General features: G+C 39.3%; 1 protein-coding gene across 1 annotated transcript in view; it reads right to left on the bottom strand.

The window, feature by feature from the left end:
• Window positions 1-24,762, bottom strand: part of RSU1 (Ras suppressor protein 1) — a 212,290-nt gene that overhangs the window by 85,849 nt on the left and 101,679 nt on the right. The window contains exon 8 of the mRNA XM_002717423.5: window positions 15,950-16,082. Coding sequence (XP_002717469.1) covers window positions 15,950-16,082 — 133 coding nt within the window. The remainder of the gene's footprint in view (window positions 1-15,949; window positions 16,083-24,762) is intronic.

Below are 24,762 nucleotides of genomic sequence, written 5' to 3' on the forward strand. Positions count from 1 at the left end.
AACACCAACATGGTTGCAAGCTCCTTTGAATAAAAAGCAACGTTTCTATTTGGTTACTCAAATGGTTTGCAGACCTCATGTCACTCCACTCTAATCTTGATGCTCATTTGGAAAATAAGTACCCTTGGGCTGATTCAGATTTTGGGTTGGAGTACTATTTTCCATTTAACCAGGGATCCTTGGAGAAAAGCCAATTCTTTGTCAAGGCAAGAAAATTAGAATGGGAGCCTAGAGGTAATAAGAAAACAGAGATGCAAAGAGGAGACCAAGCAGAAAGCCTGGAAAGTGTTATAGTGGCCCATCGGATTTCAGCCAGTAGGTTCAAGATGAGAAAGCCTAAGCATCCATAAGGATGTTAAAAAGAGGAAAACAACATACAGTGTGTGAGAGACAAGTCAAAGCCTTCCATATGAATTAACTGACTGAAGCCCAATTACAAAGTTATATAACAGTGCAGTCCCCGGTGGATGAACATATGTCCACCAAAACAGAGGGTGGACCTGGTGGGAAAGTGGACTTATGGTTGTTATGCTAGAACCACCAAGATAAGAAGATGTTAAGTCAGTAGCATGATGAATGGAGGGAAGACAGAGGCGAGGCAAATTCATTCATGAGGTTACAAGAAACGCCACACTTGGGGACTGACCGAAGAGCTGGCTGTAGGGATACTGGATGCCTCATGTTTCTTGAATCTTAGCATAAAAGGGTATGGCCTTGCAGGAGGTGGAATTTGAGTCAAGACCCAGAAAAATCTAATGATTGTGTGGTTACCCTTAAGCTTCATATGCCGACTTCGTTTTGAGGATGTCAGCATAAAATGAAAACTTCCCCACTTTCTTCCTAGATATTACCCAAAAGTGGCAAGGAGAATAAGAGAAAATGAAATCAGGGCACGGGCAGGTGTCCTTAAAATAGGACACATTGAGCTGGATTGCTGGTTCTACTACAGGTTAAAATATCAGGGGCTTTCCTCAACCTGGGACAGTTTGTCTTCTCATCTGAAAGCCTGGTGAATGCCTGCATTTCTTAGAGTTACTATAGGAGATGAGGTCCTTAAGAAACCCTGGTAGGGTCTGGCATACAACAGGAAGCCAGTGAATGTCAATTCAACTAAGTGTACCTGGATGCTACTACACAAGAGAAGAAAAATGGCAGAGGCGGGGAAGAGCAGACTCCACAGGGTCAAGTTACCTTATATAATGCATTCACATGGCAACCTTCAAGAATTATTTTTTTTCATTAGCAATTATTTCTTCTCAAACCACACTGCAGTATAAAACTTCCCAAGAAATTTTTTACTTTTTGACTAGTATTTTTCCTGCTGCCATGTCTTGTTAATTAAACTTAGAAAAATAAAGCAGAAGCTGTCTTCCAAAAACTTACAAAATACAATTCTAAGGTTTTAAGTACTTCCAAATAAAACTTTGATTGACAAAATTTACATTTCTTAGGGATTATCTAGAATTTAGTACCAAAATAAATTTGCTAGTTGCAAGACACATTCTATTAAAAGATCACCACTCACGCAGTTTCTATCGAGAATGCACAAGAACAGATTAAGAATGCTCATAATCTCACATAAACAGTCTGAAACATTCACGTCATCTTAGCTTGCAGCCCCCCAAAATAGACGAGACAGAAGAAACAAAACAAAATCCTTATCTCATAAATGGGAATGGGAAGCCCAACCCCATCCTCTAATACATAATCAATTCTTTGAATAATCATTATTTCTTTATTCCCAACCCTCTTGCCCTGTCAAATATGAAAAAGTCTACCTCTCAATCTCTTAAAATCTTAGCTGGAAAAATACCCCTATAAAAAGAAACCCAATGTGGGAAACCATTTTCTTGTTTTCCCTCTTAAACTTCTATACTGTTACGTTTTTGTGAGTTAATACATCTTTCCATTGGATTCTGAAAAAAACAGATTGCTACAGATTCTTCCAAGGATACAGGAAAGTTTAATGTTATCTGACAGGTGTTATAAACAATTTAAGAGTTCACAATGCTTAAGGCAAGACTTGGAATGGTCAAAGAATGAGGTGAAGAAACGTTTCAAGTTCTCATTCTAATAGTCTCTTTCCAAGGCTGAGGACACATTTTAAGAAAGGATGTGACCTTGAGGGTTTCTGGTGTACTGATCCAAGAGAGATGGATAAGAAAGGGTTCTGTGCAGTCCGGACAAGCAAAAGCAAAGGGCAACAGCAGTGGACTAAACCAGTTATACAGCCACATTCTTTGTATTTTTTTTATACTCTCAAAGCTCTACTTTTCTTTTTAGCCTACTAAAAAATAATCTTTTGGATAGTAAATGCACGTACAAAATAGAACATTCAATAGCTATCAAAGGATAAGAAGTGAAGACAACATATTCTCCCCTCCCTGGCTCCAACTACCCTGTCTCTGCCCTCCAGCTAAGGCATCCCATATGGGTGCCGGTTTGAGTCCCAGCAACTCCTCTTTCTATCCAGCTCCCTGTTAATGGCCTGAGAAAGCAGTGGAAGATGGCCCAAGTGGTTGGGGCCCTGCACCCACGTGGGACACAGAAGAAGCTCCTGACTCCTTGTTTCAGATTGGCTCAGCTCTAGCCATCATGGCCGTATGGGGAGTGAACTAGCAGATAGAAGATCTTTCTCTCTCTCTTCTCTTTGTCTGTAACTCTTACCTCTCAAATAAATAAAATCTTTAAACAAGTTAATAAGTGGCTACTGGAAACACCTCCTCTTCAGTTAATATTACGTATCTATTATATATGAGAATACATTTAATGTTTTAGTATTGTGTACCAACTAGCAGCAAAAACAGAACTGTAACTTGGATCACTCTGGACAACAAAATGGCTTGCTTTTCAGAAATTAGGGCAACTTACAAGACAGTCCTCTGCCTGAGATGGTTCATTCACATAATAAGACATTGAAGGCATGCCATGTGCAAAGCCCAGTCACAAAGGAATGATGAATCTTGCTTTCAAAAATTATTTCAGTCTCTAAAGGGAGAACAATGTATATTTAACCTAGAAAATATGCATGGTACCCACACAAATAAACACTGAATGATAAACTGATGAATAGCACATACAATGCATACAAAGTCTGGTACCTGGTAAATACTCAAGAACTGATAGCTAATGTTACTATTATCATTACAATTGCTGCTAAGGGAAAATAAAGGCCCTGAAGAAATGATAAAATGGACCTTGGATTTATAAACAGTGAGGGAAAAAGACTCTCAGGAAGTCATCTTAGATTTGAAGAATAACTGGGCATTCAATAGACAAAGATGGAAAGAAAGAACATCTTTAGCAGAAAATGTAGCAAGGCATGAAGATCTGAGGTAGAAAGCAGATGTTTCAGAAGGGATGTAACCCAGCCTTGTCTGTCTTTCTGGGCCCATTCCCAGTGGCTCCCCAGTGCCTGCTCAGCTCCTGCTTTGCCCCTGATGAGATCTTTCCCATACATGCAGGACAAGGATAGAGTGATGGAAAAACTCTCAAGTAGCTCATCTCACATAGTAAAGACTCAATACCTTTGAAACGGGCATCAAACGCAATGCCAAGAACACAGCGGACAAAAGCCTGTGTCTCAGTCTATTCAATAAATGGTGCTGGGAAAATTGGATTTCCATGTGCAGAATCATGAAGCAAGACCCCTACCTTTCACCTTACACAAAAATTCACTCAACATGGATTAAAGACTTAAATCTACGACCCCACACCATCAAATTATTAGAGAGCATTGGAGAAACCCTGCAAGATATAGGTACTGGCAATGACTTCTTGGAAAATGCCCCAGAAGCACAGGCAGTCAAAGCCAAAATTAACATTTAGGATTGCATCAAATTGCGAAGTTTCTGTACTTTAAAAGATACAGTCGGGAAAATGAAGAGGCAACCGACAGAATGGGAAAAAATATTTGCAACCTATGCAACAGATATAGGGTTGATAACCAGAATCTACAAAGAAATCAAGAAACTCCACAACATCAAAACAAACAACCCACTTAAGAGATGGGCCAAGGACCTCAATAGACATTTTTCAAAAGAGGAAATCCAAATGGCCAACAGACACATGAAAAAAGGTTCAAGATCACTAGCAATTAGGGAAATGCAAATCAAAACCACAATGAGGTTTTACCTCACCCCGGTTAGAATGGCTCACATTCAGAAATCTACCAACAATAGATGCTGGAGAGGATGTGGGGGAAAAGGGACACTAACCCACTATTGGAGGGAATGCAAACTGGTCAAGCCACTATGGAAGTCAGTCTGGAGATTCCTCAGAAACCTGAATGTAACCCTAACATACAACCCAGCCATCCCACTCCTTGGAATTTACCCAAAGGAAATTAAATTGGCAAACAAAAAAGCGGTCTGCACCTTAATGTTTATTGCAGCTCAATTCACAATAGCTAAGACCTGGAACCAACCCAAATGCCCATCAGCAGTAGACTGGATAAAGAAATTATGGGACAAGTACTCTATAGAATACTATACAGCAGTCAAAAACAATGAAACTTGGTCATTTGCAACAAGATGGAGGAATCTGGAAAATATCATGCTGAATGAATTAAGCCAGTCCCAAAGGGACAAATATATGTTTTCCCTGATCGGCAACAACTAACTGAGCACCAAAGGGGAAACCTGTTGAAGTGAAATGGACACAATGAGAAACAGTGTCTTGATCAGCTCTTGTCCTGACTGTTGATGTACAATGTAATACTTTATCCATTTTAGTATTTTTTTTTGTTCTAGTACTATTGGTTGAACTCTGTAATTAACACACAATTATTCTTAGGTGTTTAAATTTTAACTGAAGAGTGATCCCTGTTAGGAATTTGGAAAACATTATCTGAGTGAAATAAGCCAGTCCCAAAGGGACAAATACCATATGTTTTCCTTGATAGGTGACAACTAACTGAGCACCAAAAAGGAAACCTGTTAAAGTGAAATGAACACTATGAGAAACGGTGACTTGATCAGCCCTTGCCCTGACTGTTGATGAACAACTTAATACGTTATCCCTCTTAGTATTTTTTTTTTGTTAGTTCTACTTAATACTTTTGGTTGAATACTGTAATCAATACAGTTATTCTTAAGTGTTAAAACTTAACTGAAAAGTGATCTCTGTTAAATATAAGAGTGGGAATAAGAGGGGGAAGACATGCAATTTGGGACATGCTCAAGCTGACTTGCCCCAAACGGTAGAGTTAGAAACATACCAGGGGATTCCAATTTAATCCCATCAAGGTGGCATGTACCAATGCCACCTCACTAGTCCCGGTGATCAATTTCTGTTCACAATTGATCATAATGATAGGACTAAGAGTCAAAGGGATCACATAAACAAGACTACTGTCTGCAAATACTAACTGACAGAATAAAAAAGGGAGAGAACGATCCAACATGGGAAGCGAGATACACAGCAAACTCATAGAATGGCAGATGTCCTAAACAGCACTCTGGCCTCAGAATCAGCCCTTAAGGCATGCGGATCTGGCTGAAAAGCCCATGAGAGTATTTCAGGCATGGAAAGCCAAGACACTCTGGAAAAAAGGAAGGAAGGAAGGAAGGAAGGAAGGAAGGAAGGAAGGAAGGAAGGAAGGAAGGAAGGACAGGTCATCAAAGAAGGAGGTTCCTTTCTCTGAAGGGAGGAGAGAACTTCCACTTTGACTACGACCTTGTCTAAATATGATCAGAGTCAGTGAACTCAAAAGGCTTTCATAGCCTTGGCAGCTCATGACAAGAGCCTAGGGTGATTACTGATGCCATAAACAAGAGTGTCAATTTGTTAAGTCAACAACAGGAGTCACTGTGCACTTACTCCTCATGTAGAATCTCTGTCCTTAATGTGCTGTACATTGTGATTCAATGCTATAACTAGTACTCAAAGAGTATTGTTCACTTTGTGTTTCTATGTGGGTGCAAACTGTTGAAATCTTTACTTAATGTATGCTAAACTGATCTTCTGTATATAAAGAGAATTGAAAATGCATCTTGATGTGAATGGAAGGGGAGAGGGAGCGGGAAAGGGGAGGGTTGCGGGTGGGAGGGAAGTTATAGGGGGGGAAGCCATTGTAATCCATAAGCTGTACTTTGGAAATTTATATTCATTAAATAAAAGTTTAAAAAAAAAGAAACATCAAAAAAAAAAAAAAAAAGCCTGTGTCTCACATTGGTCAGACAATATGTGTGGAGTTGTCCACAAAAATAGCAATTTGAATACAATTATTTGCCCATGCCATTCTAAAGAACTCAAGGTTAGCAACCTTGGTCCCAAAGATAAAGACCCACTCAGTAAACATTAACTTTGGGTGACAGTAATGTAATTCAAAAAAAAAATGCAGAAAATGTTTTAGAATGAGTACTATATGCCTTAACTACAAAGTGAAGCTTCCTACTTTGTACCTGGCATTCTCAGTCTTATAGTTAGACTAATATCATATTCTACTAGAGAAACATAAAAGAGAAAGGTCTTACAGAAGAAGATAACAACCACCCTGCAGACTATTTGCATGAAATTGTGAGTAAGTTCCCTGATTTGGGTTGTAAATATAACACACAACTGACAAAAAAGCACAGTCTTAAATGATCCTTTACATGCCTCTTTCTCTACCCTATTAAGACGCTCGTTGTTTCTTTGATTTATCTGATAATAAATTTTTGATGACTGGTAAATCTCATAAAATTGCACTGGTGCTGACTACACTGATTAATAAGTCTGAAGAATCGAAAGTGTCAGGAATTCATGTGTTAGAATAAGTTACTGCCAAACATATATTAGATATTCCATAAAATATAGAATAAAAAGGTTGATCTGGTAATTTTATCTGGTATCCATTTTCCTGCAACAATTTATATTCAGGGTCATCATTGTCTTACTTGCCTTAAAAAAAAAAAAACAATAAAGTACATCCAAATGGGAGGCAAATTCAAAAATTAAAAAATTGTAAAATAATTGATATAAATGATAAAACCTATTTTCCAGCAAGAAATTAAGTACTCAGTTAAAGTTGCTGGAAGGACGTTCAGAGATCTAGTTTGACAATCTTGATTTGAAGCTGGGGAAGCTAAGGTTATTTACCACTGGCAGAGCTGGGAGTAGAAGTCTCCTCTCAGATGAACACTCTGGGAACAAACCTGTGCGTGTGCCATGTATATATACTGTTTTTAAGTCCATAGAAAAGAAAAAGAAAGAAAGAAAAGAAAATCACAGATTTTGGTTAGAAAAAAAATCTAGCTTTATAATAAAAATCAGTCAACATCCACCTGGAGCCTATTTCCCTTAATAAGTTCAATATTCTTCGAGCCACCACGTCTCCAGGGCTTGGTGTACTGTAGGAAAATAAGCATGTCATCTTCGATGTCTCTCTCCATGCTGAGAAAGCAAACCAGCTTTAACTGCAGGAGAAGAAAATTGTGGACCCATTATTCATAGTCGTGAGCTCTGCCATTAACCCAGGGATCTCCTGAGACAAGGTGGGGGAAATGAAACAAAAGTTGAGGGTCCCAGTTGTAGACACTGGAACCCTAAGAGGGGACAGGACATCTCTGACTCCATTTTGTATAAAGAAAAACTCCAACAGCTATTGCACAGGATTACAAAAGCGGCTGAGAGAGGAACCTGGAGAAGTTCCCATTAACTGAAGCAGCCAGCAGACACCCTCCACGCTGCATCTTCCCGCTTTGGGAGTCTGGTGCAGGAACACCATGAGGTCCATGGCCTACTGCTTGGCATAATCCCCCCTCCTTGAATTTTCTAGCCAAATATTGACAAAGAAGGGGTTTTGTTAGGTGCCTTTGAGCATACAACTCTGAAAGTCTATTAGATATGCATGGGAGGAGTGGACCGAGATGCTGAGCCATTTAAACACATTTGCTCATCAACAGAATATGCCTCCTCCCGAAGGTGTGGGGACCAAACGACAGAGTGGTAGGACAAACTGATGAAGAATCCAATGCATCTGAGTAACAACAATGCTATGAGTCTGTGTCCCCTCCACTCCCAATTCATTTCTTGGAGTCCTAACTGCCCAGGATTTCAGATTATGATCACACATGGAGCCATGATCTTTATAAAGATAACCAAGTAAAAATGAGGTCATTTGGGTGGGCCCTCACCCAACATGACTCTGATATCCTTATAAAAAGAGGAAACTTGGACACAGCCATGCACATAAGGGACAACAATGTGCAAACATGGTAGTACTTGCAAGTCCAGGAGGGAGACCTGGGACAGAACCCTTCTTCACATCCCAGAGAGAAACCAATCTAACTGACACCTTGATCTGGACTTCTAGCTTCTAAAACTGTACAACACTAAGTTTCTGCATCTAAGTCATGCTGTTTGCAATACTTTGTTACAGTAGCATAACAAATACAAATAGTAAAGACAAAATCAGGTATCAGTAGGAAAAGAAAGAAAAAAAGCTAAGGGGCTGGTGCTATGGCATAGCTGGTGCAGCTGCTGCCTGCTGTGCTGGCATCCCATATGGGCGCCGGTTCGAGTCCTGGCTGCTCCACTTCCAATCCAGTTCTCTGCTATGGACTGGGAAAACAGTACAGGATGGCCCAGGTCCTTGGAAGACCCGGAGGAAGCTCCTGGCTCCTGGCTTCAGACTGGTGCAGCTTCAGCCATTGCGGCCAAGTGGGGAGTTAACCAGCGGATGGAAGACCTCTCTCTCTCTGCCTCTCCTTCTCTGTGTAACTCTGCCTTTCAAATAAATAAATAAATCTTTAAAAAAAAAAAACCCTAAAAAAAAGCTGAAATACTTATTCAGAAATCTTTCCATGGAGAATAATCTAAACCTCAATGATAATTTATTCAGTCTCTAAACTAAGCCTGTCTAATGGGATACATATTAAAAAGAATATACATTTTGAAGATGATGGAATTGTATCATGTCCCAAGTAAGACTTTTTTTAAAAAAATTAATTCTACCAATAGACAACTATATTTTCTTGACTGCAAGCATTTTTAAAGTCTTAAAAACAAGTATGAAATATTATACAAGCACAAGAGAGTAAAATATGAAAAGCAATTTGCTCAATGTTTGGTGAATAAATTGGGGTACTGGCAAATGCCTGTAAACCTAACTCACATTTAAGCTTTTTATCCAATCCAGTTGATTGAAACTCCTCTCAGAATATTATGTGTTCTAAACCAAATACCTGACAACACCAAAGAATCTTTAACTGACAAAAAAATAATAAAAAAAAAACCACCCTCCAACAATGCCCTACCATAAGAGACAAAGCTCAATAAAAAGCCAGCATGCAATAAAACAAGATATTGTTGTGCAGAGGACAGAAATCACACATAGTTTTGTTTGATTATAAAAGCACCACTTTTTAATTTATCTCTCAAATAAAAACAGCAAAAGCCAGCAATAATTCATGTTAGCAGAGAGAAAGCATCAAGCATTGAACATTAAAATTACTGGGAGTTAATAAAGGTTATCAATATGTAGGGTTGATCAATTTCACTTTGTTGAGAAGATAAATATTCAATAGTTCAATATGATTATGTCAAAGGAATATCATCCAAAAATGGAACTCAAAATAATTCCTCTTTAAGAAGAAATATTCTGATACCCTTCCTTTCGGGAGTGTAGACAGAATCTAGCTGGTGTTAATTTTCCCTCTGATTACCAAGTGGAACAAATGATCTACATTGTATCTATCTTTACATTGGTGCTGAATGAATCGTGCTGCAGGTACTGGCTATACAAGACATCTTGACTGCAAACTTGGTAATCAACAGTAAGGGTGGGCGTTGGGGAGGGGATGAGGAAAGGAAGGAGGTGGGAGGGAGGACTGATGTGAGACTGTTCTGCACTGGACAGTTCTATGTAAAAGCCTCTTCTAGCACAAAGTTCAGAATAAAGAAACATCCCTCCTCTCTCTTTGATGTAGCAGTTCTAGGTCTGTCCCTCCTCCTCCCACCCTGCTTTTGCTATCCTAAGAGTTACTCACACTGCTTTAATGATAAGGGCACTAGTCATTGGGTAAGATGCAAACTGCGTTGAAGAAAAAACACAAAGTACAGAGTTCCTTCTCTTTGGTCAAGCCAGATTCCACCAGGGGCCTGCAGAGCTCTTGGGCAAGCAGAGTGCATGCCAGAGGCCTGAGCACACAGCACCAGAGGAGGCCATGAAAGGATGAACGTAGACATGCGAAGTGATCGTTTCCAACTCTGGATCTGTTATCTGGGGTGCATCAGACTAAGAAACAATCCAGAACAAGCTATGCATAAAATGGGGTTCACTAAACATTCTGGGAATACCAGCTAGACTCTGGAAGCTGGTGGAACGTTCATTCACCTTTGATCTTCACAGGTATAGGGGGTGGAGGTTCCTAGCTGTAATTCACAGAATCTAAGTATATTGGAAATAGCCATGTAGAAACACTTTCCATTTAAAAAGCAGAGCCAATTTGCATAAGCTGTAAAATTATAGAAAAGTAAAGCTTCAAAAGCCTGTAAGAAACTTGTACATAACTTGCACAAATGTACCATTTAGTCTAAATATAAAGGAAAACGGATAAACACTAATTACCTGTGATGTAACATATATATGAATAATAGTGCTAACCAAATTACCAAGCAAAAAAGGAAAAAAAAATCCTTTTAAATGCAAAATACATGAAATGAATAACAAAAATCCCAGAAGAGAGAGAACTGTTACATATTTTTCCTTAATCATCTGCATTCCTTCCATTACCTTAGAGGGGAGATATTAATTTACCAGGGTTAGTAATGACTATGTACACAAACAGGCAACTAAACCAAAGATCAACAATTGATATTACATTTTGATTTACTTTTATTCAGTGGGATAAATATCCCTCAACTCTTTGACTTATAAAATATTTACTACAAGTCCACTTTAAAAAGTAGTGGGAATATGGGTTTAAAAGACAAATTGACTTTGGTGCAAAACATTCTGAAATCCACGCTTGGTGTGTATTTTCCGTGACTCTTTGGAAGACTCCTATGCAAGGATTTCAAAATTGCTGCACCAAAATAAATTATCTTATAATTTCACTTTCCATATACTTTTTGAAGTTCTTTATATTATCTGGAGAAAAAAGAATGCTTCCCAATTCTACCATTTAAAGTGAACATGAGGTAAAAGATATGATACAGTAGAACCCCAAATGTAACATGTATGGGTCTCCCTTTTCTCCCTGATGCTTCTTAGTAATACTTAACATGTAATATTTTACATGAAAATAGGTCTAAACACATCAACAATTTAAATTTTACTTTTATTATAGTATGGAGGAAATGTCATGATACATTTATTAGCCCTCAAAATTACTAAAAAATATATATGTAATATTTATAAAGGAAATAGAAAATTCCAAGAATAGAATACACAGTCAGCTTATAAAATAAAAACAATTTTTATGTCAAAAATGACTCTTCATTTTCACATCCACTATACAGAAAATAGCTCAATTTGAGCTATCTGCAGACATAATAATAAAAAGTCTATATTGTTGCATACACTGATTTTCACTGTGTAAAAGTTCATCAACTGCTAGAAAGTTTCTGTAGTTTAACCCTCTTTTCCACCTTTTTGAAGATATGTATAAAAACCACCTTGACTCAGCACCCATTAGAAGCTACAGCTGTTGTTTAATAAAGCTCATTTATGTCCATTATTGCCTGTAACAGATTTGCACACAGTGTAGAAGAAAAATTATAGAGCTTTAATTCCACAAGTAAAACAAAAGAAACAACAATAAGCAGCAGACAAAAGAATTCTTTCTTACAAATCATTGAAGGATGATTCAGTGAATGCCAGGTTTCTAGCTACGAGAAATTCTCAGCATTTTGCTCGCTGTTGCCCAATACTGACTAAGAATTTGCTTTGTTACAGTATTTGCATGAACTAATGCGGCTATGTATGGCTTATATACTGTTTCAATTTTAATGTAAGATTTGAAACATGACAAAAGGACAAACATGAGTGGAGTGGGGCACCTTTCCCTAGAGAGGGCCGCAAGTCGGGTGACCCAAGAGTGACAGAAAGCACCTCTGCCTCAGGGCACCCTGGAGATGAGGCCTTTGCATCACCAGGCGCCGCAAACTGCAGGCTTCAGGAGATGCCTGTTTTCCAAAGCCTTTCCACCAACACATTTTCCGCAGAACATTTGTCAAAGCTCTGCTCTTGTTAACTTGTTGACAAGAGTTAACTTGTCAGCTTTTAAAATGGCTTGTGGATGCGATCCCCCTTTCTTGATGGAAATGTGCAAAGTATGAGTTCCTCCCTTTCACAAAGAATCTTGTCAAGAGTTTTGACTTCAACTTGACTGCTGGTCCTGGGGAAAAAAACCAAAACAAACAAACAAACAAACCTACCTACCTTCTGGAAAGCAGTGACTATTCCATCCTAATTCTGCCTCACGAAACAAAAGAGGTCAAACAAGAAGACAGCCCCCAACACAGAAAGAGTTAAATGGGAACTGCACAACTCCTCAACGGTCTGAAAATGCTAGAGAGCTTACAGCATGTGATGCTCAACAACTAGCCTGAACAGATTATTTTACTGTAACAGACGGAGGAACTTAGAATGGGCAATGCAATGACACCAGCCAATATGCTCCCCTCACGGAAGCACGAGGGATGAACAAAGAGCAATCTCCACCTGAGAAATGATGAGGAGAGCGTGATTAATGCCCAAAATGTACTTCAAAGAATACTCTCCGAAGCTCTGTACCTCCGCATCCCACCAGCCACACCTGCCCACACCTCCTCCTGTTCAACTGAACCAGCTCACATCTTTCTCAGGTCAAATCATCTCAAAGTATGTTAATTCTTCCTCCACAACGGATTCACTGTTTTGCTTCAAACGTCCATGTCTCCTCTTGGAGTCCATTAGAGCCTGTAAATCAGATCATCCATCTTCTCGGCTGTCGCTGCCCTAGACTCGGCAGGCCTCGAGGATGTGCTTACACAACACGAAGGTCACCGTGAAACTCACCCACAGACGGAATGAAAATAAAACACCCTGGTAAGTTCTTTGCTGCTCTCATTTAGGTAATGGCTAATTGGTTTAAAAAAAAAAAAAAGGCAGCTCAGAGGTTCACTGGTTATTCTAAGTGCCAAGAAGAAGTTATGCTTGTATGGTAAAGACAGACATACATCTTTCATATGCACATATGTATATACACACATACACACACAGACACATGAGTTTTTTTAACTGAAGGGGATGTATTTAGTTTAAATCAAAAAAGACAAATGAGTGACAATTAGGAACTTTAGGCTTTAGAATAGAGGATCTAATATTGAATGCGAAGTTTGCTTTTTGAAAAAAGTATGTCATGAACAAATCGCCTTCCTTGAAGATTGCCACGTGTACAACTTTCAAGAAAGTAGTCAAGGACCTGCTAATTAGAATATTTTTTCAGGTAGCTGAGAAAGATACTAAACATTTTCTAATTATGAAATGGTTGATGAAAAGAATTAAGCTGGGCTCTAATTACATAGGGCTGTACTAACATATCTGTTTATTTAAGAAATGATCTTAAACTTTAAAAACTAGTACATATTAATTTGTAAAATATAAGGTGGCATTTTTTTCACAACAAGTTTTTTTAAAAAAGGCTAAGAGTTTGACTTAGTGTCTTACTGAGCTAATAGTCCACACTTTTGGGCTAGTGCGTTTGATAAAGAAGTGATGCTCACTACCAAGGGAGGACGGGAGACCAGCACAGCAGACACAAGCAGTGGTCAGCCCTCTGCTCCGTCTCCAGGAGAAGAGGCGGGGAGAACCCTCCGCAGTCCCTACCCTCCAGGAGCTCACGTCAAGTGTGCTCTCCCAGCACAGGCTCTTAGGGCACCTCTAGAAGCAGTGGCTGGAGTACACGCTGGTCCCTCGGAAAGAGGTAGCTATCTCTCCTAGGCTTACTTTGGTTTTCAGATGTTGATTTGCCTGCATACAGTGCTCGGTGAAGAAATCAAGGAAAAAGAGTAGGCTTACAGTAGGCGAATTGCTTAGATTATGCCAATGCTCAGATACAGCCAGTAACTATAGAGTCAAGAATACATAAATCAAATATGTCAAATACCCTAGGAATTTACTCAACCAAAGCAACAAAATCTCTCAATTTTCAGAGTTGAAACATGTTTAAATGCACAGAAATAGTCTGTAATAGTGTATACTGGTGGTTCGTTGCCAAATGACTCTGAGGTAAGACAAAAATCCATAAATTTACAGGTTAATCTTCTAAAAGAAAATTAAAACTAGAAGTTTTTTCGTATACAAGGTATTTTATTCTTCTTTAAGGCATAAATTAATGCTTGGTAAATTTAAAAGAGTGTTAAACAGAATAACAAAGAGTATTTACATCAATAATGGATTACGAGGAGCTTGCTCATGTGCCTTCCTGAACACTACCAAATAGAAGATGATTTTGTAAAGATTCCCTACAAACCAACCTCTGTGCAGTTTTCCATTTACTAACAAAAAATTACAGTCCTATCTAATATGCATGATAGAAATGATTAACACATTAAGAGGAACAAAATGAACAATAATCTGCTAATTTGCAATTATAGTTTCACACATTTTCATAATTAACTAATTTCCAAGACTAAGCTATATTTGTATTTTTTATAAAAAATGAACGAATCTGTAATAATTGCACATTTCTATATGGTACATGAGACAATAACACACATCCTACACTTATCTCATTTTACTCTGAAGTTAAGTCTATGTCTTCCACATTGTAAGTGTCAGCATAATGTCCCAAAAATCGAAACCATGCTTTAAGCTGCTTTTATATATAAGGATACGCTATCTATCATTTTGGCAATTTGAGAGTGTTTTGTTTTCGCACCATTGTTCTTCACAGCACATTTTCTCAGTGATTTTGTCAGCTGGAAGCATGATGTCTCATCAAGAGCACCCGGGCTGGAGCCAGAGGGTCCTTCACAGCCCCAGGTTGTGTCCTGTCATGGCACCTAGACTCACAGGCCCAGCACAGGCTCAGTGAGCGCAGTGTGTGTTTTGGGGAGGAGGGAGATGCATTTGCATGATCATGAGAGGGGAGAGGGAGGAGGAGAAGGAGAGGGAGAGGCTCAGGCTCTTAACTGAAAATGATCTTTGATGACTGATGTTAAATTCTCAAAAACTGGTGAATATGGAAGCAAATTACATTTAACCATGGGATTTGTTTTAAAAAGTCTTTTTTTATAGATGCTTAAAAATAGACCAGATTTTAGCCTCAGGGGTCAGTTAACCACTGAGATAAATGACTGGGCAATGGTGTGTGGGGATCAAGTGGGAAAATCATGACAGAAGATACCACAATAGCAGGAGCAGGTGGGTAATGGCAAATTCCTTCCTTCTCCAAAACACTGAGGAGGAAAGAGTTGGGAATAGCTCAACTTCAGGGACTGCGTCCCACAGTCTCTGGGAACCTGCAGTGAGGACCAGAAGTATTTTCATGCTGTGACTTTAAGCTGGCTGATTCTTCCTCCTCTTTTTCTGTCTTTTTTTCTTTTAGAGAGATTATACCTCACTAGAGTAAAAGCTTAAGTAATAGAATGATGCATTCCTAGTATTCTCTACTGATTTTATAAATAAACTGCTTAACAATTTTGTTCATAACACTTGTAATTCGTTGCATTTACGGAAAAAAATATGTTCTGATCTTAATGTGTCTGGTGAATTTCCTTAGTGCCATGAATATTCAATATTCAACTAATTTAATGCTTTAAAAATCCTCCCAAGCAAAATTGGTAAAAATTCCCTTGAAAATGTCAAATAAAAACAATCTACAAATAACAGAGACAATTACCACATGTAGTTTAAAATAAAACATTTAAAAATGGTATGTGTTAACTGCCTCCAATAGAATACAGAATTTTTTTAAATGGCATGATTATAAATACTATAAAATCACAGTCCATTATTTTAAAGTCATAGTCTACTTACTATTTGTATGTTTCAGAACGGATATATTCAAAAACATGGGATACTCCAAGCTGGAACTGGTCGGCAATAGGGGTAACCCAGGGATTATTCTCTGCCTTGAATACTTGCTTCTGACCGGTTAAATCCAAGTTTCCTGAAAAGATGAAAGGGGAAAAAAAGTGAACATCATTTCCTGGAACACAGATCAGGTCTACAACGTCCCGCTCAGTAACCACAGAGCAACCCTAATTCCCTTTTAGGTCATTTGATTTCTTTCTTTTTTTTTTTTAATTCCTTAACCCGTGCCAACACTGGTCCACAAGCAAGGTTAAGGCCAATTCCCTGACACAAGAAATGAAGAACAAAGGAAGGAAGAAAGAAGAAAGCCAACTTGGAAGAAATTTTTGCTTATTTTCTAGTCCAGAGACTAAAATGACTTGTTCAAGACTGACAGAAGTAAATATTGGTGAAATCCTATCTCAACAGTGTCAATGTGCATCACCACTTGTCCTGTATCATTTAAGCCCATTCTGATCAACACTACTTTGTTCATCAAGTAAAGTAAAATAGGAATAAAGAAAGATAAGAATATTACCCACGTAAAATTACTAATGTATTACTCAATACTATTGTGTTACTCAAAATACTATTGTATTACTCAAAATTTATTTATTTGAAAGTCAGAGTTACACAGAGAGAGAAGGAGGGGCAGAGAGAGAGAGGTTCTTCCATCTACTGGTTCACTCCCCAATAGGCCACAACAGCTGGAGCTGAGCAGATCTGAAGCCAGGAGCCAGGAGCTTCTTCTGGGTCTCCCACATGGGTGCAGGGGTCCAAGCACTTGGGCCATCTTCCACTGCTTTCTCAGGCCACAGCAGAGAGCTGGACTGGAAGTGGAGCAGCCAGGACTCAAACTGGCCCCATATGGGATGCCGACACTGCAGGCATGGTTTTACCTGCTATGCCACAGCGCCGGCCTCGCATGAATACATCTTAGAATCAGCACTAAATAAATCTCATTAACATGGTGATGCGAGACACTAACATTTGTCTAGCTCTGATCAGCTGAGAAACCAACTTTTAATTTTTCTCATTTAATTTTCCAGCAATCTCTAACATTATCTATAGATGATAAAATTGAGGCAGGAACTGTGGTGTAGTGTATAAAGCCACCATCTGCAGCACTGGCATCCCATATGGGCACCTATTCAGGTTCTGGCTGCCCTATTTCCAATCCAGCTCCCTGCTAAGGGCCTGGGAAAAGCAGCGGAGGATGACCCAAGTGCTTGGTGCCCTGCACCCACATGGGAGACCCAGAAGAAGCTTCTGGCTGCTGGCTTCAGCCTGGTTCAGCCCCAGCAGTTGTGGCTATTGTGAACCAGTGGATAGAAGATCTTTCTCTCTCTTTCAATCCCTCTCTCTGTAACTCTACCTTTCAAATAAATAAATTTTTTTAAAGATTATAAAATCAAAACTTGGGGAAATGGATTAATATGTCCAAGATCAAAAAACACTGGTGTGGGGTTTTGAACCTAAGGCTTTGTACTGCCAAACTTGTATTCTTTCTACAGTGTTTGGTGAAGCTATTAGGTTATGTGTTGATCTATACCAATAAGGATGAGTTAATAAAAGTAGCATAAAAAGCCAGCCAAGACCACCTCATCTGAATATCATCTACTGATGAACAGTCTACTCTATTTTTTTTTTCTTTTTAGCATATCCATAGATGGAAAAGACAGGGTAGACATTTGACAGAACAGTCAAGATTCTACTTGAGGTGTCTACATCCCATATCAGAATGCCTGGTTTTCAGCCCCAGCTCCACTCCCAATTCTAGCTTCCTGTTAATGTGCACCTGGGAAGGCAGCAGGTCATTGCTTAAACACGTGGATCCTTGCCACCCATGTCAGAGTTCTGGATTGAGTTCCTGGTGTCTGGCTTCAGTCTGGCCCAGCCCTAGCTGTTATGGGAATCTGGGCATTGAAACAGCTACCTATTTGCCTCTCTCGCTTCATCTTTCTGCCTTCCAAATAAACACTTTTTTTTTTTTTATTGGAAAAGGCAATGTGTGAATGAACTTCCCTGTGAAAGAGAGATAGAGACAAACAAGTTATGCAACAGAGATGTACATGGGCTTTGGATGGCAGCATATTCACTGAGGGTCTTTCCTTAAATGTCCTGTGGAGGAAGTCCATTTTCAGACTTCTGGTAAAAGTCCAAGGTATTTGTAAATAGACACCCAGCAATTCTTTTGGCCATAACAGAATCAAAGTAATGCATTTGTCTCTTTCTGAGGCTCTCCTGCCTATTTTTCATAATGAATAACTAAAGGTAACGATAACATATTCTAAGAATGAACATATGCCACAAAGCAAATCATTTAGCTTATCTAAGTTTTGGAAAGGAAATAAAGGACATTTTTTTACTAGAAATATGATGGAATATTTCTTAAAAGAATACTCTGAATCTTTCTTCTTTTTGTTACATGGATTTCTAACTATTCAGAAAACTGGAAAGAAAGCAAATGATTACAACTTAACAAAATGTATTTCAAAGAAAACAGATACTACTAAATGTTAAGAGAGGAATTCATCATGGTTTTCCCAAAGCTACTAAAAATTGTTGGTAGAAAAGGAAGCAGATACATTTTTAAGATTATCAACACTGTCCATGTCCGTTTCCTCATCTTAATGGTTAAACACTGTTAGTTAGATATCAAGTCACCTGGGAAATTAATGAGCTTGATTCTCTATGGCAAGAGTCAGAAAGCTGGCCAGGGCATACAGATATCTAAGAGTTCCACATATAGCTAGCTGAGTATCTTACCTGGGTTTTCTTATGCTGGGAAGGGGCTGCCACTGACTTTTTTTTTTTTTTAACGTTAAGTTTTACTTGGGGAGAGGGTTTTTAGCTTCTCAAGAGCGAAGCTGATCTTTGGTTTGCATTTCTCCATAATCCTTATTCTCTCTTAGGATCTAGTTTGTTGTAGTCTATGTCCTCTCTCGTATCACTTCCCCATTACTTCTTTTTCTCCAATTCCCCTTTCATTGTAACAATCAACAGAATATAAATTTCTGGAAAGAAGTCATCCATTTAAGAGCAAGTCTACGTCTCTGATGAACCGTATGTTATGCACACGAGGTCTATGTTGTCCACTGTTCTCAGGATGTGTGGCCCTACTTCCCAGGAAACTGTGACCATGCACCACTAATTCACTAACATATTTGGGATGGAGGTGGCAGAGGTGAACAACCTTCTCTTAAAATACTCACCTAAGAGACACTCTTGGCTGATATACTATCAGAGTTCCTGCCCACTGATTCAGCATGGAAAAAACTATGAAAAAAAAAATTATAAATGATACCTGTGGGAGAATACATGTATGTTCTCCAAAGTGGATGACAATAATAATACATAAAGCAAGCAAGCAAGCTTTATGAAATTAGGGAGCAAAGTACTTCCTGAGTGAAGGAGATCTCGCTGTTAATGGCTAAACTCTGTCATAAATATCTTTCATTCTTATGCCCTGAAACTGGTTATCTGACTGAGGAAAAGAGTCTGAATTTCTTGATGGTAGAATTCAATTCTGATGAGCAAGCCTCTAAGATTTCCGTCATTTACACATGATCACGAATTAACTCAAGTGGACTGCTTTGTTTTTAATATCTGGTTCAGATTAGAGTGCTGGAATTCGTGTTTGGATTCTTCTTCTTCAACTTTGAGGAGAAGGACAAGAGGAGGGAAAGTAGCTCCATTAGGAGTACAGAGCCCTTCCGATCACGCAGATTTCTGGGCCCTGGAGTGGAATGGAAACTACTTGGGACAGTGAGGAGGAAGAGCTCTTTCTCCAGGCTGCATCACCCCTTCCACCAGGTTCCAAGGCTTATCTCAAAACTCCAAAAATACAGGTTCCATTACGAGCAAAGCAGGCATTAGTGGCCTGTCCCTGAACTTCAGGTGGGGGTGCATTCTACCTACCACCACCCACAGACCCACTTTGGAATGTACCCAGCCTCTTGTTCATTTATTAACAGCTTCCTCCTAAGCTTGCTGTATTTCATGCTAATCCTCTGAAGCTAATGTACTAAAATTCTCTGCTTTCTGAAGGCCACGTGGGGAGGACAGACCTCGGGGAATAATGCCAAAAAAGGCCACTCTGCCCTTTTGTCAGAAGCCTCGAACTCTCTGGAGATCTGTCAATCCCAGTGATGTCTCCATTTTGGAGCCATCAATGGAGACAGGAGAAGCATAGGGGATTGCTAATGAAATCTGCTAACTCAAACACACAGGAGACCCTGGATGTAAGCTAGACAAACTCCCTACAGGGAAAAGGAGTGCTACACAGACGCCTGAAAGTAGGGGTAAAGAGAAGGGCCCATGGGCCATCCATGAGTATCATCTTCATTTACATCACTTCAAACCATCTGCACATTACAGCCGGGGTGTGTGTGGCGGGGGCGGTGCGCTGGGTTACCCTCTCCCCTCATTTATTTATTTTAGCATCAAATAACACGGCTAAATCAAATTCACAGGTGCTTCATCCTGGAGCATCTAACAGAAGAGAACAATTGAAGGGGCTGGCACTGTGGCGCAGTAGGTTGATTCTCTGCCTGTGGCGCTGGAATCCCAGAGGGTGCCGATTCTGGTCTCGGCTGCTCCTCTTCTTGTCCAGCTCTCTGCTCTGGCCAGGGAAAGCCCAGGTCCTTGGGCTCCTGCACCCGTGTGGGAGACCCGGAGGAAGCTCCTGGCTCCTGGCTTTGCATCGGAGCAGCTCTGGCTGTTGCAGCCATTTTCTCTGTCTCTTCCTCTCACTGTCTGTGATTCTACCTCTCAAATAAATAAATAAATAAAAATCGTTTAAAAAAAGAATGATTGATAAAAAAAAAAAACAATAGCTTCTCCTTTGCTGTTGCTCTTCCTTTTTAAACAAAGAACCCCAAGAGCTATGTCTGACACCCACAGACAATCTTAAATGAGGAGACTGTTGTGGCTGACGGAGATGGAAAGCACACAAGAGCCAAACTGAGGGAAACCTCTCCACAGCTTTAGCTGGGGCCTGGACCGAGCACATGTGATTTTGTTTTCAACTTAATGTCACCGGTGGATAACACAAGCCCTGCCTGGAATCCTCACAGCGAGCAGTTTGTCTCTGGGTTCTCTTACACCTCCCTCTGCACCAGCCTGGCATACAGCAATTTCAGAAGAGGGTTAACATAATTAGAGTAAAGCTGCACTATTATCCTGTGCGAGGAGATGACACCCGTCTCACATGGGCCTAGCAACAAGTTAGCACCGCCTCAGCCCAGCGTCTGTCAGCTGTCTGGGGTAGGTTCCCTTTGAAGTAATAACATGCAGGAAGCATCTCAGCCCGCCGTCAGTCAGCCTGCAGCCGCCCTGACGCTGCACGCTTCAGTGCCTTGCGAGAGGAGCCCTCACCCGTCCCCTTTATTAGAAGGCTGAGCGGTGCTCTGGAGGTGTTCTAACAAGGATCAGGCAGCAGGATTAAGCACTGTGACAAAGAGGATCTAATAAGCTCGAAAGTGGTGCATCCACAGACACGCTGGCTGGCTCCCAGACGCAGATTCTCACTTTGCTCACTCCTCAGTGGGAAGACGCAGGCCGCTGGGGAAGCCGAGCAGCGGCGTGATTAGCGGTGACCCTCTGACCGATGCTGTATGAAGATCATCTATCACTCAGAGGCTTAGTCTGCAATTGCAAATTGGATTTTCCATTTTATTACCTGCAAAAGGACCACATATGCTTCCTCCCAGAGCCTCCAGTACAGCATGCTTGGTCGTGTGATGGTAATTGCGCAAACACTAAATCATGCAAAACAATCATTCTCCTGTTAGTCAGAAATGTAATTGAATGCAATAGGCAATTGCAGCCCCATTAATAAGCATGCTCATTTTCACTTATGGAAATTGGTTGTTTCCATAATCGCACTGGAAGAATTCTTCCCAAGTGCTCAAAATCCTGAAACATGTGGCCAGAAGCATCATTTATCAAATACAAGGCAATCAAGAGGATTTGGGCAAATTTTTCACGTCATCCAAACAGCATTTCCTCCCTTTCTAATTTCAAAATAAAGCCACAGAGAGCTTTTTAAATTAATGCACTCTAAAAGCCAGGCTCTCTCACTGACTTATAAAAATCTAAGCCTGTATGTAACAAGGTGAAACTAGAAAACCATGGCTGATTGGGTAGTCTATCATTAGTCTACTGGATTTGCCCAAGCCCAGGTAACTGATCTGCTCATGAAGGGGTCTAGATGGGACATTATGACAGCTGAAAGATCACCTCTGCTTTACAGTGAATCCCACATGGAAACTAACCACAAATGACTCCAACACACAATAAAGCTCTGTTTAGGCCTGCTCCTGATACAAAGAGATATACCACACATAAGTCTCCACAATCCTTTTTTCAATATGCTAGGCTATCAATTACAAAAGTGTGTGATTACAGACAATTGATAGAAATTTTCCACTTTTTCACTTTTTCAATAAGGCTCTTTACTGAGTGGAAAATGATCATAAGGCCTTTAAAATCATGCACACAGTGTAATACCAAATGTTGACAATAATTAAATATGGTAAATAATCAGAACGTTCATTAGCAGGCAATAAGCAGAGTAATATATGTTACATCCATACTATAAAATGCTACTCAGTTATTAGGTTTGTTTGTAGGTGCTGAACCTGGAAAGAGGACTACACTATAATTTAACAAGAAATTAGGGGTATACTGTGTGTGCTACAATCTAATTTCTGCAGAAAACACAGAAGAAGAAATCTCATACATGTATATGAATATATGTTAATGTATATAAATAAATGTTTATGTGAAAAAGAAATTCATTTATGTTAGTTTCCTCAAAGAAGGGAAATTAAGGTGAGGCAGGAATTTGAATAAGCAGAACAAAGGGTAAAATACTAATTTTCTCATTGAAGGATTCTATGTTGTTACAAGTATGGATTATTTTCATAATTAAAAAAGATTAAAGCACATTGGAGGGACTTGTCAAAACAAATTCAAAATACATGGTGCACACTAATTGGCACAAGGAGAATATTTTACCTACAATGGCATCATCTCGTTGCAGTGAACACAACGCTAGTGGCCGATCTCTTCTGTCTGTGTTATAGATGACGGTCTATAAAGTCCTAAATGGATTGCAAGCCTAGGTCTGAGGCTGCTTCTCTATCTGTGCATCATCAGTGCAATCAAAACAAGCCAGGATGTCTCATGACAGCTCTGAAATTTATTCTGCGAGAATGCAAGGCCACACTGTCATTCTGGTAATTGTCTGCTTAGCCTTTCTGGCAACATATTTTTAAAATAGGTGTTTTGTTCACTTAATACTTGCAACGCACTGCTGCTTTATGATACATATTAACACAAAATGCCCTTCTGATCTAGTTGGGGAAGAGTACAATCGGAATAAAAAAAGATAAAAAACAAAAAAAAAACACCACCCTGCTAAATGGCGCCAACTGATTTATGTGCGTGCCAGCGGAAACAGGTCCAGAAGCCTTTCACCAATGAAGAAAAATAGCATTTTACATTGTTTCTATCTGATGCTTTTCTTGGCCATTTGATATTTGTGGTCCAGGGTAGGATGGGATAGAAGGAGTGCTCATTCACTTACAAATATGATTAACCCAGCAATAGAGTAGTAAGCGTCTCCCTCCACACATCAACATGGTTGGCTTATCTTGCAAGTTGATATGGCTATTAATAAATAATTCAGAAGAACAATATTCCATAGTATTATCTAGAAAAATGTACATGCTTACTCTTTAAAATACTATGCATCCCCTTTGCCCAAGATGATATATGTATGTATATGTGTGTATAGTATATGTGTGTGTATTTGTGTGTGTGTAAAAGATAAGGTGGGAATAAAAGAGAAAAAAGAGAATAAACAAACAAATAAATAAATAATTCAGGCTAAGCCTGGCATTCATTTAGCATTTCCCAATCATTATTCTAAATGTGGAAAGCCATCTTGTTTTGGCTTGCCAGATATGTTTTTTATTGTATATATAACTGTAGGATGTAGACACCAGAGTCCAGTAGTGCTGGATCCTGGTGCGAAGCACCACTCATTGATTTTACGTCCAACAGACTATGGATAGGTCCTTGCATTTTGTAGAGCATCAGTTTTCCTCCTGTTTCAAGAGAGGGTAACACCACCCATGGAACAAGTGTAAATAAAATGGTTTTATCAACCAGAAAACACTATAGAAATGTAAAATATTGCTTTTATTATAAATTTTAAGTGAAAATGCAAAGGTGAGAAAATGTATATTTGAAGACAATTGGCATAAAGCAGGAGTTCAATCTAGGAATTCACAGACTCCTGAAATTGAAACAAAATTTGTTTTGGTGGCCCTCTTATGAGGAAAAAGCCCCTTCACTAAGATTACCAAAAGTCTTTTTATTCATATACTTTTATTTTTTCAAAAACATTTTTAACAGACATGTAACAACTGTACACATTTATGGGTTACTATGTGATGTTTTGGAACATGTACACATCGTATAATATCCATTCAGGATAAACAGATTTATATTTCAAGCATTCAATGTATCTTTATAGTAAAAACATCTGAAGTCTTGTCTTCTAGTTTTTAAATAGAGAAATATATGGCATGTTAACATTCCCTATAGGACCCCTGCTGTGCAGTGGAACCCCAGAACTTCTTATTCCTACCTAGCTATGACCTAATGCCTGTCAATTAACCTTTGCCCAACCACCCTTCCCTGCTGCCATCCCTGGTCTCTGGCAATCATCATTATATTCTTAACTTTCAACACCTATTTTTCCA

This window comes from Oryctolagus cuniculus, chromosome 13 (genome assembly GCF_964237555.1).
Source record: "Oryctolagus cuniculus chromosome 13, mOryCun1.1, whole genome shotgun sequence".
NCBI classification, from domain to species: domain Eukaryota; kingdom Metazoa; phylum Chordata; class Mammalia; order Lagomorpha; family Leporidae; genus Oryctolagus; species Oryctolagus cuniculus.